The following is a 17,187-nucleotide window of genomic DNA, read 5'->3' on the forward strand; positions in this document are numbered from 1 at the left end:
ATAAAAATGTTTTGGTCCATTTATTTGCCCTAATAATCCTCTTAAAACAATCCGGCTGGTATGCGCATCAGGGCTTTTTAAACTCCTGACTGGAGTACCTGTAAGGGATGCTTTAATGAATGAGATGTTCCCTCTCTCTCTGTGTTCAGGCTTTCCAGCTCATCCGAGCCGTTTCAGTGCTTCTGCATTTCACAAAAGATGAAGAGGACATGCTCAAACAGACACTGGAGTACAAGGTGTGTAAGAGAAACCAATCTTTAAGAGTGTATAAAGGTGCTTTCTTTTCGACCCTCCTCGTACCCGGCAGCGCTCTCCTCCGCACCCGTGAGCTAACTAGGCCGCTGTGCTAAGGGAGCTAACAATGTGGGTCAGGATATCTGGCTCACCGCTCTGAATCAAACCATTAGCACTCAGTGACACGGTCAGGAATAGCAGCTGGCAGGTATTTATAGCTCAACCCACAGCAGTGCTGGAGAGCAAAAAACACATTACACTCTCTCGCTGCCCCTTTTCAAAGGTACACTGGTGTGTGAAGGATTTCGGGATTTTTATATATTTATATATATATATATAAGTTTAACTTTTATTTGAAACAGGGTTATATGTCAGTAGGGATGTAGATATTATCAGGTTGGTTTTTTTTGTAGGTGATCAATTTAATGCATCCTTGATGAATAAAAGTATTAATTTCTTACATTTTTTTTTTTTTTTTACCAACCCCAAGCTTTTAAATGTTAGTGTAAACGGTACAAATAAAAAAAAAATCATTTTCAAGCATTTTTAAATGTCATTAATTTCAAGCATTTTAAATTAAAGCATTTTCATTTTTAAAATTAAACTAATCTTATATTGTTTATTACAAAAAGTAATGTCAACTATTTTACTATAATTTTTGAATTATAAGTACTCATCTCTGGATGGATCAATCAATCCATCCATTCATGTCTACATCCATCCATCCATGGCTCTTTCATCCATATGTCCATCCATCCATCAATGTCTCTATCTATCCATCCAAGGCATGTTATCTATCTATCTATCTATCTATCTATCGATCTATCTGTCTGTCCGTGTCTCATCCATCCATCCATCCATCCATCCATCCATCCATCCATCCATCCATCCATGTCTCTATTCATCTACCCATCCATACATACATGTCTCATCCATCCATCCATGTCTCTCTCCATCCAGCCACCCATCCATTCATGTGTCTATGCATCCATCCATGGCTTTCATTCATCCGTCCATCCATCCATCCATCCATCCATCCATCCATCCATCCATTCATTCATTCATTCATTCATTCATTCATGTGTCTATCATCCAACATTTTATCCATCTTCCCATACATAGCTCTTTCATACATCCATGTCTCTATCCATCCATCCATCCATCCATCCATCCATGGCTTTAATCCATTTGTCCATCCATGGCTCTTTCATCCATCCATCTATCTATCCATCCATTCATGTCTCTATCCATCAATCATTTCATCCTTCTGTCCATCCGTGGCTCTTTCATCCATCCATCCATCCATCCATCCATCCATCCATTCATGTCTCAATCCATCAATCATTTCATCCTTCTGTCCATCCGTGGCTCTTTCATCCATCCATCCATCCATCCATTCATGTCTCAATCCATCCATCATTTCATCCATCCATTCATGTCTCCATCCATCCATCATTTCATTCATCTGTTCATCCATGGCTCTTTCATCCATCCATCCATTGATGTCTCTATCCATCCATCCATTGATGTCTCTATTCATCCATCCATGGCTTTCCTCCATCTGTCCATCCATGGATCTTTCATCATCCATCATCCATCCATGTCTTTATCCATCCATCCATCCATCCATCCATCCATCCATCCATGTCTCTTTCATCTACCCATCCATTAATCCATCCATGTCTCTTTCATCCATCTGTAAAATGGAAAAATTGTGCACACATCCAGTGAAACTTTTGCAGGTGCTAGATTCAATAAAGCATAAATCAAAGTAAACAAAAAAATCGACACACTGCTATTTGCTGCTCCCAAAATTTATTAAAAAGGACACCGTTTCGACCCAAAGGGTCTTCGTCAGGCAAACAACAAGCACACAAACGTATTCTTTATATCTGTGTGAACCATTACACCTGACCTCATTAATCAACCAATTACCCAATCGTCCAATAGTGTCACAAAAAAGGGAGATTATAACAATCTTTCATCCATCTGTCCATCCATGGCTTTTTCATCCATCCATTCATCCATCTATGGCTCTTTCATCCATCTGTCCATCCATGGCTCTTTCATCCATCCATTCATCCATCTATGGCTCTTTCATCCATCTGTCTATCCATGGCTCTTTCATCCATCCATTCATCCATCTATGGGTCTTTCATCCATCTGTCCATCAATGGCTCTTTCATCCATCCATTCATCCATCTATGGCTCTTTCATCCATCTGTCCATCCATGGCTCTTTCATCCATCCATTCATCCATCTATGGCTCTTTCATCCATCTGTCTATCCATGGCTCTTTCATCCATCCATTCATCCATCTATGGCTCTTTCATCCATCTGTCCATCAATGGCTCTTTCATCCATCCATTCATCCATCTATGGCTCTTTCATCCATCTGTCCATCCATGGCTCTTTCATCCATCCATGTCTCCATCCATCAATGTAATTATCCATGTCTCCATCAATCCATGTCTCTTTCCATCCCTCTATAAATCCATCCATGTCTCTTTCGTCCACCCATCCATCCTGTAGCAGTTAATTCCTTATCACAATGTTCTGAAATACTTCTTGTTCACTGATAAAAGGAGGTGGTCAGGTGTTTGAATGGTGTGTTTGATTGATAGAAGCACTCTTTGAGTCTAAAGTTTTGTGTGTGTTTCAGATGTCGTGGTTTGGTTCCAAGCCCACACCCAAAGGTATCATACGGCCTTCCATCTCAGGAACCTCAAGTTGGAGCTGAGAGACAAAAACGTCTCAGAGACAAAGTGAAAGAGGGAACTGAATGATCTCGGTAGGAAACTACTGACGTCCGAAAGGAACGATTGCCGAACTCTGCAGTTTCAATCTCTGCCTCAGCAGTTCCTATGTAGCTCATGCCCTTTAAAGAATGGGACACAAAAACAACTAAGTCCATTTTTTAACTCAACTAATGCAGGGACTAAAAACAAATGTTTTATGGATGTTATCATTCTGTGACCTTGGAGTTTCATCTTTTAAGTAATGGTTAAATGACCCCCATCTCCACTGTAGTTTTATCTACTTACAAAAAACTACAACCTTCAACTGAAGATCCTTCAACACAATAATGATTTTTTTTTATTATTTACTTTTTTGTACCACCAGCCTAACCTTGAGCTGGTGTTCAATCATAACTTTCACTCACGAAGAAGATGATCATCTGCCCCTTTTCCTCCAGAAGTGGACGTCAGTGAAAATCAGGAATGGGATCAAGATATACTGTTGTGATTTTGAATATGTGGAAGCATCTTACTTCAATCTGCCTTGTTTATGTGTAAATTACAATAACGTACATTCCATACAAGTATTTATATATGAATACCTGTATATAAGTAATAAGAGGATTTCTAAATCAGTGGACACCTAAGTTATGTTTTTTTTGGTCGTCACACACATGCATTAGTCTCAATATTGTTCATGAGTGTGTATGAGATTCTTCACTGTGGGCTTGAAACTGTAATATAGAGGCATATATGCACAGACTGAGGAAACAAGCATGCATGCCTTATACTGAATGCTTCGATTGGACTTTGGTTTTGAGTGTATATTGAAGCATTTTGAGTACACTTGAAGCCTTAATGTTCAAGGCTAAAATACTATCAACTGCATTTATATTTCTCTGAGAATAAGTCGATAGAAACATCTTTCCATATTATCTGTGAAAACCAAGTCGTTTTTGGTCAGAGCCAGTGTTTTGCTGTCAGAACGATGTAATTTTGTGTGTTTTAACACTTCAAGGCCAGATCAGCAGTAAGGTTAACCACTCTAAATGACAGAGTCTTCTGGTAAAACAGCTGGATGCTCAACATGTGTTTCCTGTTTTTACAAAAAGAAACCCAAAGAATTTCTGTTTTATGTGAAGAGAATTTGCTGAGCTGTAAACGAAGGTTCACTAGGAATAAGATGGAAGATCCATATTCCATAATGCACTTTTCTACAACTGTATTCATGTTTGTTTTGATGTTATGATACTTAAGGCATCACGCCAGTGTCCATTGCCTCTGCTTTCAGCAAAATACCACTACATCCTTACTTTGGTTTCACTTTATGGTATGTCAGGATTATCAAAACTTGATAAATTCAAATCTTTCTCAGCGATTTAGTCTGAAGACTCATTTGTGCTTCTGTGTGGTCACCAGGGCTGACTTTAGCGTTTTTGTTCTAATAGCGGATCTGAAAGTGATGAGACAAAGCCTTTCTGAATCATTTTAGTGCAGAACTAACAGAACAATGATTAAGGATGAACATTAACATTCAGTTTCACTTGAGAGATTATAGATCAGAACTACTACACATACAGTCTTGTTCAAAATAATAGCAGTACAATGTGACTAACCAGAATAATCAAGGTTTTTCGTATATTTTTTTATTGCTACGTGGCAAACAAGTTACCAGTAGGTTCAGTAGATTGTCAGAAAACAAATGAGACCCAGCATTCATGATATGCACGCTCTTAAGGCTGTGCAATTGGGCAATTAGTTGAATTAGTTGAAAGGGGTGTGTTCAAAAAAATAGCAGTGTGGCATTCAATCACTGAGGTCATCAATTTTGTGAAGAAACAGGTGTGAATCAGGTGGCCCCTATTTAAGGATGAAGCCAACACTTGTTGAACATGCATTTGAAAGCTGAGGAAAATGGGTCGTTCAAGACATTGTTCAGAAGAACAGCGTACTTTGATTAAAAAGTTGATTAGAGAGGGGAAAACCTATAAAGAGGTGCAAAAAATGATAGGCTGTTCAGCTAAAATGATCTCCAATGCCTTAAAATGGAGAGCAAAACCAGAGAGACGTGGAAGAAAACGGAAGACAACCATCAAAATGGATAGAAGAATAACCAGAATGGCAAAGGCTCAGCCAATGATCACCTCCAGGATGATCAAAGACAGTCTGGAGTTACCTGTAAGTACTGTGACAGTTAGAAGACGTCTGTGTGAAGCTAATCTATTTTCAAGAATCCCCCGCAAAGTCCCTCTGTTAAAAAAAAGGCATGTGCAGAAGAGGTTACAATTTGCCAAAGAACACATCAACTGGCCTAAAGAGAAATGGAGGAACATTTTGTGGACTGATGAGAGTAAAATTGTTCTTTTTGGGTCCAAGGGCCACAGGCAGTTTGTGAGACTACCCCCAAACTCTGAATTTAAGCCACAGTACACAGTGAAGACAGTGAAGCATGGAGGTGCAAGCATCATGATATGGGCATGTTTCTCCTACTATGGTGTTGGGCCTATTTATCGCATACCAGGGATCATGGATCAGTTTGCATATGTTAAAATACTTGAAGAGGTCATGTTGCCCTATGCTGAAGAGGACATGCCCTTGAAACGGTTGTTTCAACAAGACAATGACCCAAAACACACTAGTAAACGGGCAAAGTCTTGGTTCCAAACCAACAAAATTAATGTTATGGAGTTGCCAACCCAATCTCCAGACCTTAATCCAATTGAGAACTTGTGGGGTAATATCAAAAATGCTGTTTCTGAAGCAAAACCAAGAAATGTGAATGAATTGTGGAATGTTGTTAAAGAATCATGGAGTGGAATAACAGCTGAGAGGTGCCACAAGTTGGTTGACTCCATGCCACACAGATGTCAAGCAGTTTTAAAAAACTGTGGTCATAAAACTAAATATTAGTTTAGTGATTCACAGGATTGCTAAATCCCAGAAAAAAAAAATGTTTGTACAAAATAGTTTTGAGTTTGTACAGTCAAAGGTAGACACTGCTATTTTTTTGAACACACCCCTTTCAACTAATTGCCCAATTGCACAGCCTTAAGAGCGTGCATATCATGAATGCTGGGTCTTGTTTGTTTTCTGACAATCTACTGAACCTACTGGTAACTTGTTTGCCACGTAGCAATAAAAAATATACTAAAAACCTTGATTATTCTGGTTAGTCACATTGTACTGCTATTATTTTGAACAATACTGTACACACTGGAGCTAAATTCATGTGTTAATTCAGCTTTTACTGAATCTCATTCTAAACACCAGTCAATCACAGGAGTAACAACTGGATTCTACAACCGAATTAAACCAAAATTATATGCATTGTGCACAGAACCAAAATGAACTACTTATTAATGACGCATTTAAATGCGCATCAGTCTCTCGTTTGTACGCTCAAGAAAATCACAGGAAAAGAGGTATGAGCCTTTACTTAGGTAATGTTTACACGTCAATGATGTACTAAAAACATTAAAAAAAAGTTTTTCATCCAGTCATTGTCAACAACATGGTTTTTTGAGTCATTTTCACTAATCTATGTAAAGGGATTACATAGATCAGTGAAAATGACTCAAAAAAACGTATTGTGCTGCCAGGCCAGTAATTGGTGATGTCACTTTGTAAAGACGCGTTATGCATCACTGTTTTCACAAATATGCATTTTTGTAGTTTACACAGAGATGATAACAGTACATGCCGTATTTCCTGAATTTTAGAATTAATTTTTAGAAATTTATTCAAAAAATATTGCAACTCACATTTGCCAATATTAATAATGCCATAAACTATATATATATATAAATATATATATATATATAAAGATGGAGCTTATAATAATATGGAACAGTATTGAGTATCACTATTCCTCGTATAGGATACAGGATTAAAACCTCTAACCCCATGTTTTAAACTTGATGTGTATCAATCCACATTCTGTGACATGAGGCCTAAAATTACTCTTTTTTTTTTCTGAGGAGATATATTACTCTTCTAACTGAACATACCAAAATAGGCAAAAAAGCCATAGGGGAATGATTTTAAAGAGACTTGTGTAGGCTATATGTTATTAATTATAAAAACTTATAAAAATCTAATTGCAATTGTAAAGTTAAAGGGTTAGTTCATCAAAAAATGAAAATCCTGTCATTAATTTCTCACCCTCACGTCGTTCCAAAACCCCTAAGACCTTCTTCAGAACACAAATGAAGATCTTTATGATGAAATCTGAGATCTCTGTCCCTCCATTGATAGCTACGCAAATGATAATTTGACGCATAAAAAGATAGTAAACCTAATCCTTATGAACTAAGCAGTTTAGTCCACTTTTTTTAAAGACTTGATCGCTTTATGTTATGAACAGATTATTATTATTCACATATAAATTAATCAACACACAACAGTTCTGGTAAACGGAAGCTCAAGCATGTTCGCTTGACATGCGAGAACCAATGAGGTTCATTCCCGTGTGTTAAGCATAACGTTTGCGCTTCCGCAAGAACCAATGAGGTTCATTCTTGTGTTACGCAACATGTTTGAGGTTCAGCAAGAACCAGAGAGGTTCATTCTTTGGGGATACACAGCACGTTTGAGCTTAATGTTTGGACTAAACCGCAAAATTCATAAGGATTAGTTTTATGATCTCTTTATGAACCCTTTGAAGCGTCAAATTGTCATTTGCATAGCTGTCAATGGAGGGACAGAAATCTCTGAGATTTCAGCGAAAAGATTTGTTCTGAAGATGAACAAAAGTCTTGCGGTTTGGAATGACATGAGGGTGAGTAAATAATGACAGAATTTTCATTTTTGGGTGAACTAACCCTTTAAGCGTTAAGGGTAAAGTTATAGCCATAAAATAAGAAAACAGACCAGACTGATATGCATCTTAGGACAGAATTATGTCCCTGAGAAGTATATCAGTATACTTCTATATGTAATGACCAAATAGTCAGATAATAAAAAGAAATACACTCTTAATGTTCTTTATTGCACCAGGCACTTCACAATAACCCTCCCGACGCCACACTACGAATGGACCCATAAATCCACCACCTAAATACTATATATTAAACATCATCTTTCTGTACAATAAGAAAAACTGAGAATTGGAACTAAAGAAATGCAAACTACACATCCGAGAGTGCCAACTAAGTAAAACAAGCAAATACAACTTTCATATTCGTCACAGTATGTAATGCCCTGAAACCGCTGCGCAGGGCTTATACAGCAAAGTCTCCTCATGAGACTCATTGTCCTTCTGTCCCCGTTCACAGACTGTCACAACCGCTCGCCTTCATTAGTCGAGGAATCATAGTCTTCCTTAATAACATATTTAAGAATCAATAATTTACATTAAATATCATACAATATCTCTGTTTTTGAGTGAAACAATCGATTGGCCTTGAGTGGTTTTCCCCCCCAGGATAAGATTGAGTTGTGAAAGAGGAAGTTGTCCACGTCTTAGAAAGAGAAGCAAATCCCGTGGCTGGTTGTCTCTCTGTTTCTTTCGGCTTCTCAGACAGATTTTCTCGCAGTCAACACCCGTACGATGGACCCCAGACCCCCTACACCGAAAGCCTGAGTGAGAATATGAAGACAAAAATAGAAAGAGACGTGAGATGGGGAAAAAAAAGGCTTAAAGGAGATCAAACCTCTTTATTTCAAGACCGACCTTTTCATGCCACTGGAGCAGGATGGCACTGCTGTTGTCTGAGGGCTTCTCGAAACCTCTGTAGATGTACTTCATCAGCAGGTCCACTCCGTTCTTGTCCAGAGATTTCACTGCCGGCTCAATATCGCTGCTCTTGAAAGCAGTCAGCACTCGTAACACCACTGCAAGGGCACGCTCCTGAGAGAGGAGGTGGACGAAGAACAGGAAACAAGTGTAGGTGGTGTTAAAAAAAGAAACAGTTTGGACCATTTATGGCCCTATTTACACTGCATGGTTTAAGTGACCCAATTCTGATTTTTTTCCTCTCATGCGGCACAGATCGGATATGACGTGACGTTTTAAGCAGGAAAAAAACATAAGACTGTAAAAAAATATGGACGTAGTGTCTGTCACGTCACCCATAGGATTCTGGAGAGCGTAGTTCTGAGACGAGCTGGCCGTTGCCATCTTGGCAGCGTGTCATCGCTCATCACTCCCGGTTAACTGACAATGGGCAAAGGGGCACGACGTGGGTGGAGCAGAGGTGACATTATTATGACTAACAGGCAGCAGACAAACGGCCAACCCCCTATCATTCAAAGTAAGCACACCCTTAATTATGCAGAACTTTAAGGCTTTACATAATGTAAAACAAATGAGTTATAAAAATAAAAATAAAATAAAAATCACCCCAAATCACAGTTGTCATAAAGTGCAAAATTAGCCATATAGACTAAATCCACAATTTGTACCAGGCTGTAATTTTTTTTTTCTGCTGTTAAATTGGGAATTTTAACATGGGGCTCAATGAGATTCTGCTCCCTTCTGGAGCCTGTCCCTAGTGGCCAGTCGAGGAATTACAGTTTAAGTCACTTCCTTATTGGCTTCAACAGAAACTGGGGGAGGTTGCCGTTTTTGTTTTTTTTTAACGCATGAATCCCGATATCCTGAGATCGGATGTTGATGATGCGCTTGATGATGTAAGCGGGTCGTTAAAAAAAAAATATATATATATATATATATATAGTCAACAAATCGGAATTGTGCATCAAGACCTGCAGTGTAAATGCAGCCTAAATGCATAACTAGAAAGGTCGAAATATTCAAATTTATGGGAATTAATGAGAACTAGACAGTTGTAAAATTGCAAGTTAACCCATACCAGGGAACTTAAAACATAACGGTTCATTGAGTAAGGTCTTTATACACCACTGAAAACATAAGTGGTATATTATATTGCATTTCTGCCAACAGTTCCTCATAAATATTACACACTGCGCCTTTACTGTGAATTTAGTTGAATTTCTACCCAGCGTATTTTCTGTTTCTTAATCTCATGCACACAGCACTACTTTCTGCTTTCATTTTTAATGGGACATTTTTTTGGGGTGGTTGGTAGGGGTGTCAACAATAATCGATTCGGCGATGCATCGCGATGCGGGGCATGAACGATTCAGCATCGATGCGGCAAAGTGCCATAATCGATTATGTGCAATTCCCCTTTATTCCACAAGGTGGCAATGTCTGATACCCAATGATGAAGTGACGTTTCACTCATAGTTACCTCTGACAGAAAACGAAACAATAATTATAATCTGCAAAACTTGAAATGGCTCAGTGATTTACTTCAGAGAGCAAGTACTAAACACAATCATATGTTAGTGTCACTGTCTCTTGATGATGGATGTGGTCAAGAAGCTGTCAGTGATCAAAATATTGATTTTGAAAACATTGAAAATGAGTTTGGAGAATATGCTGGAGATCGCGAATATGAGGCAGACGCTGAAAGTACTGGTAAATGAGCTCTGACGAGGACAGATGAGGATGGTATTAAACATCTGCTCAAACTGAATCCTTCCAAGCTCCAAAAGGTAACGAAATAGGTTTTATTTTATTCTTCTGTAGCTGTTACTCTAAAATCAGGAGTTTTATATATTATCACGACAGGTAGAGGTCTATCCATGTTAAATATAGATCTGGGTCGCTAACGACCTGAATATGTAAGAATGTTTGGTGAAACAGTCATGCATTTAAGGGGTAATTGCATTTTTTATTTTATTTTATTTAATTACATTTTATTTTATTTAATAACTTTTATGTCAAAGATACAGGAGACACATAGCAGCCAATACAACCTGTTGTTTAATATCTGCTTGTATTGCCTCATGACTGATGAAAAATTTGCTTTGTGTGCAGTAGAATTTTGATGCATCACAATGCATCGTAGAATCGAATTGAATCGAATCGTTACCTGGTGAATCGTAATCGAATCGAATCGTGAAGGCAGTGCCAATGCACACCCCTAGTGGTTGGGGATCACAGGGAATATGTTCAACATTCATGTTTTTTTGTTGTTCAATGAAAGAATAAAAAAGAATAATAATTTACAGTCAAATGAGCTTAACTTGTACTGAACCCGCAAGATTCCTTTTAACCATCCAGAGGACTGAATTTCACACCCCTCCAGGTAAAAGAACATTTAAGGCACACAGTGATCACAACCCATTATGCACAAATAGCCCCCCAGATAGAACAGTGCATCCAAAAATCACACTGTCCGAGTAGGTACTACATTTGAATTTACTTCACGACTGTTAAAATGTATATTCTATATAGTATGAATTTACACTCACCTAAAGGATTATTACGAACACCTGTTCAATTTCTCATTAATGCAATGATCTAATAAACCAATCACATGGCAGTTGCTTCAATGCATTTAGGGGTGTGGTCCTGGTCAACACAATCTCCTGAACTCCAAACTGAATGTCACAGCATGGCATGGTTGTTGGTGCCAGACAGGCTGGTCTGAGTATTTCTCAATCTGCTCAGTTACTGGGATTTTTACGCACAACCATTTCTAGGGTTTACAAAGAATGGTGTGAAAAGGGAAAAACATCCAGTATTCAGCCGTCCTGTGGGTGAAAATGCCTTGTTGATGCTAGAGGTCAGCAGGGGAATGGGCCGACTGATTCAAGCTGATAGAAGAGCAACTTTGACTGAAATAACCACTTGTTACAACCGAGGTATGCAGCTAAGCATTTGTGAAACCACAACACGCACAACCTTGAGGCGGATGGGCTACAACAGCAGAAGAACCCACCGGGTACCACTCATCTCCACTACAAATAGGAAAAAGAGGCTACAGTTTGCACAAGCTCACCAGAATTTGACAGTTGAAGACTGGACAATTTTTTGCCTGGTCTGATGAGTCAATTTCTGTTGAGACATTCAGATGGTAGAGTCAGAATTTGGCGTAAATAAGAATGAGAACAGACCCATCATGCCTTGTTACCACTGAGCAGGCTGGTGGTGGTGGTGTAATGGTGTGGGGGATGTTTTCTTGGCACATTTTAAGCCCCTTAGTGCCAATTGGGCATAATTTAAATGTCACAGCCTACCTGAGCATTGTTTCTGACCATGTCCATCCCTTTATGACCACCATGTACCCATCCTCTAATGGCTACTTCCAGTAGGATAATGCACCATGTCACAAAGCTCGAATCAATTCAAATTGGTTTCTTGAACATGACAATGAGTTCACTGTACTAAAATGGCCCCCAGTCACCAGATCTCAACCCAATAGAGCATCTTTGGGATGTGGTGGAACGGGAGCTTCGTGCCCTGGATGTGCATCCCACAAATCTCCATCAACTGCAACATGCTATCCTATCAATATGGGCCAACATTTCTAAAGAATGCTTTCAGCACCTTGTTGAATCAATGCCACGTAGAATTAAGGCAGTTGTGAAGGCGAAAGGGGGTCAAACACAGTATTAGTATGGTGTTCCTAATAATCCATTAGGTGAGTGTAGATAGTATGAATGAAATTAAGACGCATTACATCTGACATGTTGTTACTGTCAAGTCATAAATCATCATAGCTATTCATAAATCCTTTCCCAAAGCCTCATGGATAGTAGTGTCAGACGAACGTGCACTTCAAAATCTCAGCAGAAGTAGTAGGCCATTCGCATACTTTTAAATGCTGTGCACTGGGACATACATACCAGTTTTCTCATTCTATATAGGGAAGTAATCGCTTTTGAACACTGACACTAGGGATGGGTACCGAAAACCGGTATTAAACGGGCCCCGGGGGTGAATTTTGAAAGACCGTTGTATCGATAAGCTCGGACCTTATCGGTTCTTCTGTCGGTACTTTTGAAAATACACGTGTGGAGAAAGAGAGAGAGAGAGAGAGAGACCACGAGCAAAACGACAGAGGGCATAACTAGTCAAACATAGCCTGGTTACACTTTAGATCTGTGATAGTCTGATTTTATTTTAGATTTTGGCTTCCAAAGATTAAAATAATATTTATGTCTAGCGCAACTTATGTAGGCTAATTCCCTTTGCAGCAGTAGCCCACGCTGTCATTTCTCCATAAAACTCAAACGCAATGACAGAATCAGCACGATCAGGGATTGTTGTAAAATACAGTCTAGCTACTGTTGGTAAATTGTGGGGTGCGTTTTAATAATAAAAAGAGCGATTTGAAATTTGAAATGTGCGCAAGAGGATGTTCCCAAGTCGGCGCGCGCCCTCCGAAACAGCCCGCAACGAGACGAGCAAATTACACTTTCGGTTTCACACTCGCGTCTAAACGATCAAATGTACACAAACATCTATGTCAAAATCCCGGCTTGGAGAGTCTCTTAAACACAACAGTTTAACAGGTTTAGTTTGTGTCTAAAATGGACGTAGTTATATGGATAGTCAGGAGAAAATGTAGTGCATCTGCCTATTATCAGTCGCCTAGAGCTGCACATCTGTCTTAAAGAGGCAGTGGTGTTAATAAACATGCTGATGAATTACTGCGAATTAAACAACCAAATGCAAAGAGAAAAATCACTCACAGCTCTTGAATTAATAACTTCAGCTTTATTACGCATTATTTTGGCTATTTATGATAAACTATGCAGTGTTATTTTACTAGAATTCTTCCTGAAATTAAAGCACTGTATAGGCCTATATAATGTGTATTTTTGTTAATTGTGTGTGTGTGTGTGTGTATATATATATATATATATATATATATATATATATATATATATATATATATATATATATATATATATATATATATATATATATATATATATATATATATATCAAAAAGTACCGATAAGAATACCGTTAAAGTACCGGACCGATAAGCAGTATCGGTAAGAGTAGTAATACCGTTAAAATCTTAACGATACCCATCCCTAACTGACACAGTCTTCTTGAACATCTGAAAGTGATAGATCGAACTGTCTGACCAACAGAACTGGCTCTTACTTTCTCTGCTGGATTCTTGGAGTTGATTGGTGGATTCCTCAAGGCGATGTGAAATGCTGTCATCATGTCCCCTGTCCATCACAGTTAGTTAAGAAAAGCTGATCAACCAGTCAGTCGCTCTCAAAGAAACCCGAAGAGCATTCCTTTAAATGGAGAGTTAACCTTATTTGAAGTTTTTCTTTTGATGAGTATTAGAAAAGTTTACAGAGAAGTTGGTGTTCAGAAGTTTGGTTTGAACATATCTGGTGTCAATCTCACTGGCTAATCATGACTTATTTAAATCTGAGGGTAAAATATGTTGATTTTAAAATACTTTCTTCCATCACAGCTTGATATGAAGAGACAACTATAAATAAATCATTTGTGGGTTGATTTGGCAGAAAAATGTAAACTCTCTCGCTTTCTCTGTGGTGTATAAATGACTCAAAGTCCAACTCAAGACTTGCACCTAAAATAATAAATTGAAAACACGTAACCTGCTGCCAAGGCAAACCTTTAAACACTATTAGTACATACGCTGATGACATGAACATGCAAATCATGTCTTCAATTTATTAGTGAAGGAAAGTAAAGGAGGCCGGCGTCAGACTCAGACCTCTTTAAAGCTAGTCTAAAAATGTACCAAAAATGGATCATTCCAGTCACAAAGGCTGATGACCTGATTAAATAATGACATCACGCACAGTAGGAGGGAAAAAAGGGGGGAACTTTTTTTTTCTCAGAAACTAAATTACCGTTTACTCTCTGATTTGGCAACTCTTGGTGTGTCATTTAAAAACACATCCATCTAACACGTCAAACCTACATGACCAGGTCATATTCAAGGTTATTTAAAGTTGAATGTAAAAACAATAAACAAAACAAAAAAACATGCATGTGATTACAAAACCCGAAACAAAAATGTTCACGGATCCTAAATTAATGGCAGTGTGTTAAAAAAGTGCGTTAAAAATGCTCAGTCAATGTGTTAACATAGCTAAGGATATTAAACCTAAATATAATACATGATAAAATAATTTATAATTGATTAGGGGTGTAACAAAATATCCTGACACAATATATCACAATACAAAAATGCAACTATCGTGGCTATCGACAATCTGTATTGTGTATTAGTTCACAGGAAAAAAAATTAAAAAAAATCTGTGAGAAATTCAAGTTTACCGAGTTTTAGTGTCAGTAGTGGGTCCTGCGTGCAAGCATATTGATCTTAAATAAGCATTTTCAGCTTGATAATTATTAATATTTTTATTCAGGTGTCACCATAATGGTATATGCATAATGTGCATTTGGTACCCAGCAAGTCTAAAACTATTCATACTATTCACTATGCATTAATGTAATACCAAATTAAGCTTTTAAATCAACAGTACAATTATTAATATTATTATTATTATTATTTTTAGATTATTTTAAAATTTGTTAACATTTCTCCATATGTCTTGGAATATCGCAAAATTATATTGTATCGTGGGGTTAAGTCTATAGTGATGTCGAATCGTGACGTGAAGATATATAGGCTTCACCCCAAAAACGAACTAAACTAATTTGACGATAATTAAACTGAAGCTAGAAAAAATATATAATAAAATAGAAATAAAACCTAAATAAATCTACTTCAAGCAATTATGAATTAATAAAACAGAATAGGCATTCAGTAAAAGCAAAAACTCCACAAAATAACCTGTTACTTCAAATACAAAAAACACAGCATCAACACTTTTGAGTACACCTAAAATCATCCCACGTCACGTTCCTTGTTTGACTATTTGACAGGTTCATGAATATTAACATTGCTTCAATACCCAGAGAGCTGCCCACTCTGGACAGCATTTCTGGACACTGATGCCTAACGTTAGATACTAGACAGCTGACTGACTGGTGTAAATAATGTATGAATTACATCTAAACTAGGACGAGGTTGTTTTTTGGGTGCCGGAGATCAACTTTTCCCCTTTATGTTTTCTATAGATAATACATATGTATAATCGATGATAACAGTGAACAGAGCTGATCTGAAGGATATTGTCTGATGAGCTCGTCCACCTCGCACGCGTCCGGTCCCTGCTGCTCGCCCGCCTCGTCCTGGTCGTCCACGAATTTATTCTCGTCGTATTCATCGATGTCGACTCCCCGGAATCGTGAGGACAGGGTGTTTTTCGCCATGAGGAGGAGCAGCTTCAATTAATCATGCGCGCCCGGGAATGTGCGGTAACGGACAGGTCTGCAGCTGCACGAATGCGCGCGCGTCTCCGCTTCCCTCAGTGACAGCGACAGTGCAGAGAGCCGAAGGCACGGGCCGCCGTTAATGAGTTCATCTGTCAACAGGAAGGTGCGGCTGTTACCTCTCCCACAGCGAGAGCATCTCTTCCACACATTCCTGCAGAGCGGACAAAATCCCGACTGGAGCGGAAACGGAATTGCACACCATGGTTACGCCGTGACACGGTGTTTCCGTTTCCTGTGAGGAGACGATGGAACTCGAATTTATGCAGATTTTTTTACGGTCTATGATTAATACAGATTGTAACAAACAACACCAAGAGAAATATTCATTCCTTATCAAAGAACACTGTCACTTTATTAATTTATTTAAAAAAAATAATCAGCATCATCCTCATCATCGACATACACGCAAGCTTTAATATAATTGATTTGTTTTTATTTGATGCATGTATACAACAATCCTTTCAATAACTGTAGCCTATATTATGAATTTGGCTATTTAAATAATATAATCCTAATAATAGCATATGCTCTAATATCCTTTTTTATCGTTTTATTTTATATACAACATAGCCCATAATAATAATAATAATAATCATAACTGTACAACATGCCTTTTATAATTATATGTACATCTCCCAGTCTTTTTTCTTCATGAAATTGTCAATCCAAAACATATTTGCATGCTGAGCAGCAAATCACTATAGCCTATATTATATGATTTCTGAAGAGTCCTACACTTATATAACAGCTTTTTTATATTGTAATAATATTTCAAAATATTAGTAGGACTTCTTTGAAAACATTTAAAAATGTATTGTTTTACACTTTTGACCAGAAGAAAAATGTAGTAAATTGTTTTATGTGAAATGTTTTATCTGATGAACCTATATTATCTCCAAAGGTGTTTGGAAATATATCAAGTATGTGAAATCGGTGACAAAACTATTTAAATAATAAAAGACATTTTACATTACATATCTAAAAGTGTACTTGACTGATTTGGGGGAAAGAAATAAATTAGGTTAAATATTTTATATACAATTATGTTATAGC

At 37.8% G+C, this 17,187-nt stretch overlaps 2 protein-coding genes across 3 annotated transcripts in view; one reads left to right on the top strand and one right to left on the bottom strand.

Moving 5' to 3' along the window:
• The window catches only part of golga1 (golgin A1), a 31,129-nt gene extending 26,783 nt beyond the window's left edge, over positions 1–4,346 (top strand). For both annotated transcript variants that reach the window (XM_067413323.1, XM_067413325.1), the window contains 2 exons: positions 150–236; positions 2,897–4,346. In XM_067413323.1, the coding sequence (XP_067269424.1) occupies positions 150–236; positions 2,897–2,974 (165 nt within the window). In that variant the 3' untranslated portion in view covers positions 2,975–4,346. The remainder of the gene's footprint in view (positions 1–149; positions 237–2,896) is intronic.
• Positions 4,347–7,938: 3,592 nt separating this feature from the next.
• arpc5la (actin related protein 2/3 complex, subunit 5-like, a) lies at positions 7,939–16,378 on the bottom strand. The gene is made up of 4 exons (XM_067413339.1): positions 15,931–16,378; positions 13,906–13,977; positions 8,644–8,820; positions 7,939–8,549 (listed from the first exon to the last, which is right to left on the bottom strand). The coding sequence occupies exons 1-4, from the start codon at positions 16,069–16,071 to the stop codon at positions 8,487–8,489; spliced, it is 453 nt and encodes a 150-aa protein (XP_067269440.1). The 5' UTR covers positions 16,072–16,378; the 3' UTR covers positions 7,939–8,486.
• Between the last annotated feature and the right edge of the window lie 809 nt (positions 16,379–17,187).

The sequence above is a fragment of the Pseudorasbora parva genome, chromosome 13 (assembly GCF_024679245.1).
Source record: "Pseudorasbora parva isolate DD20220531a chromosome 13, ASM2467924v1, whole genome shotgun sequence".
NCBI classification, from domain to species: domain Eukaryota; kingdom Metazoa; phylum Chordata; class Actinopteri; order Cypriniformes; family Gobionidae; genus Pseudorasbora; species Pseudorasbora parva.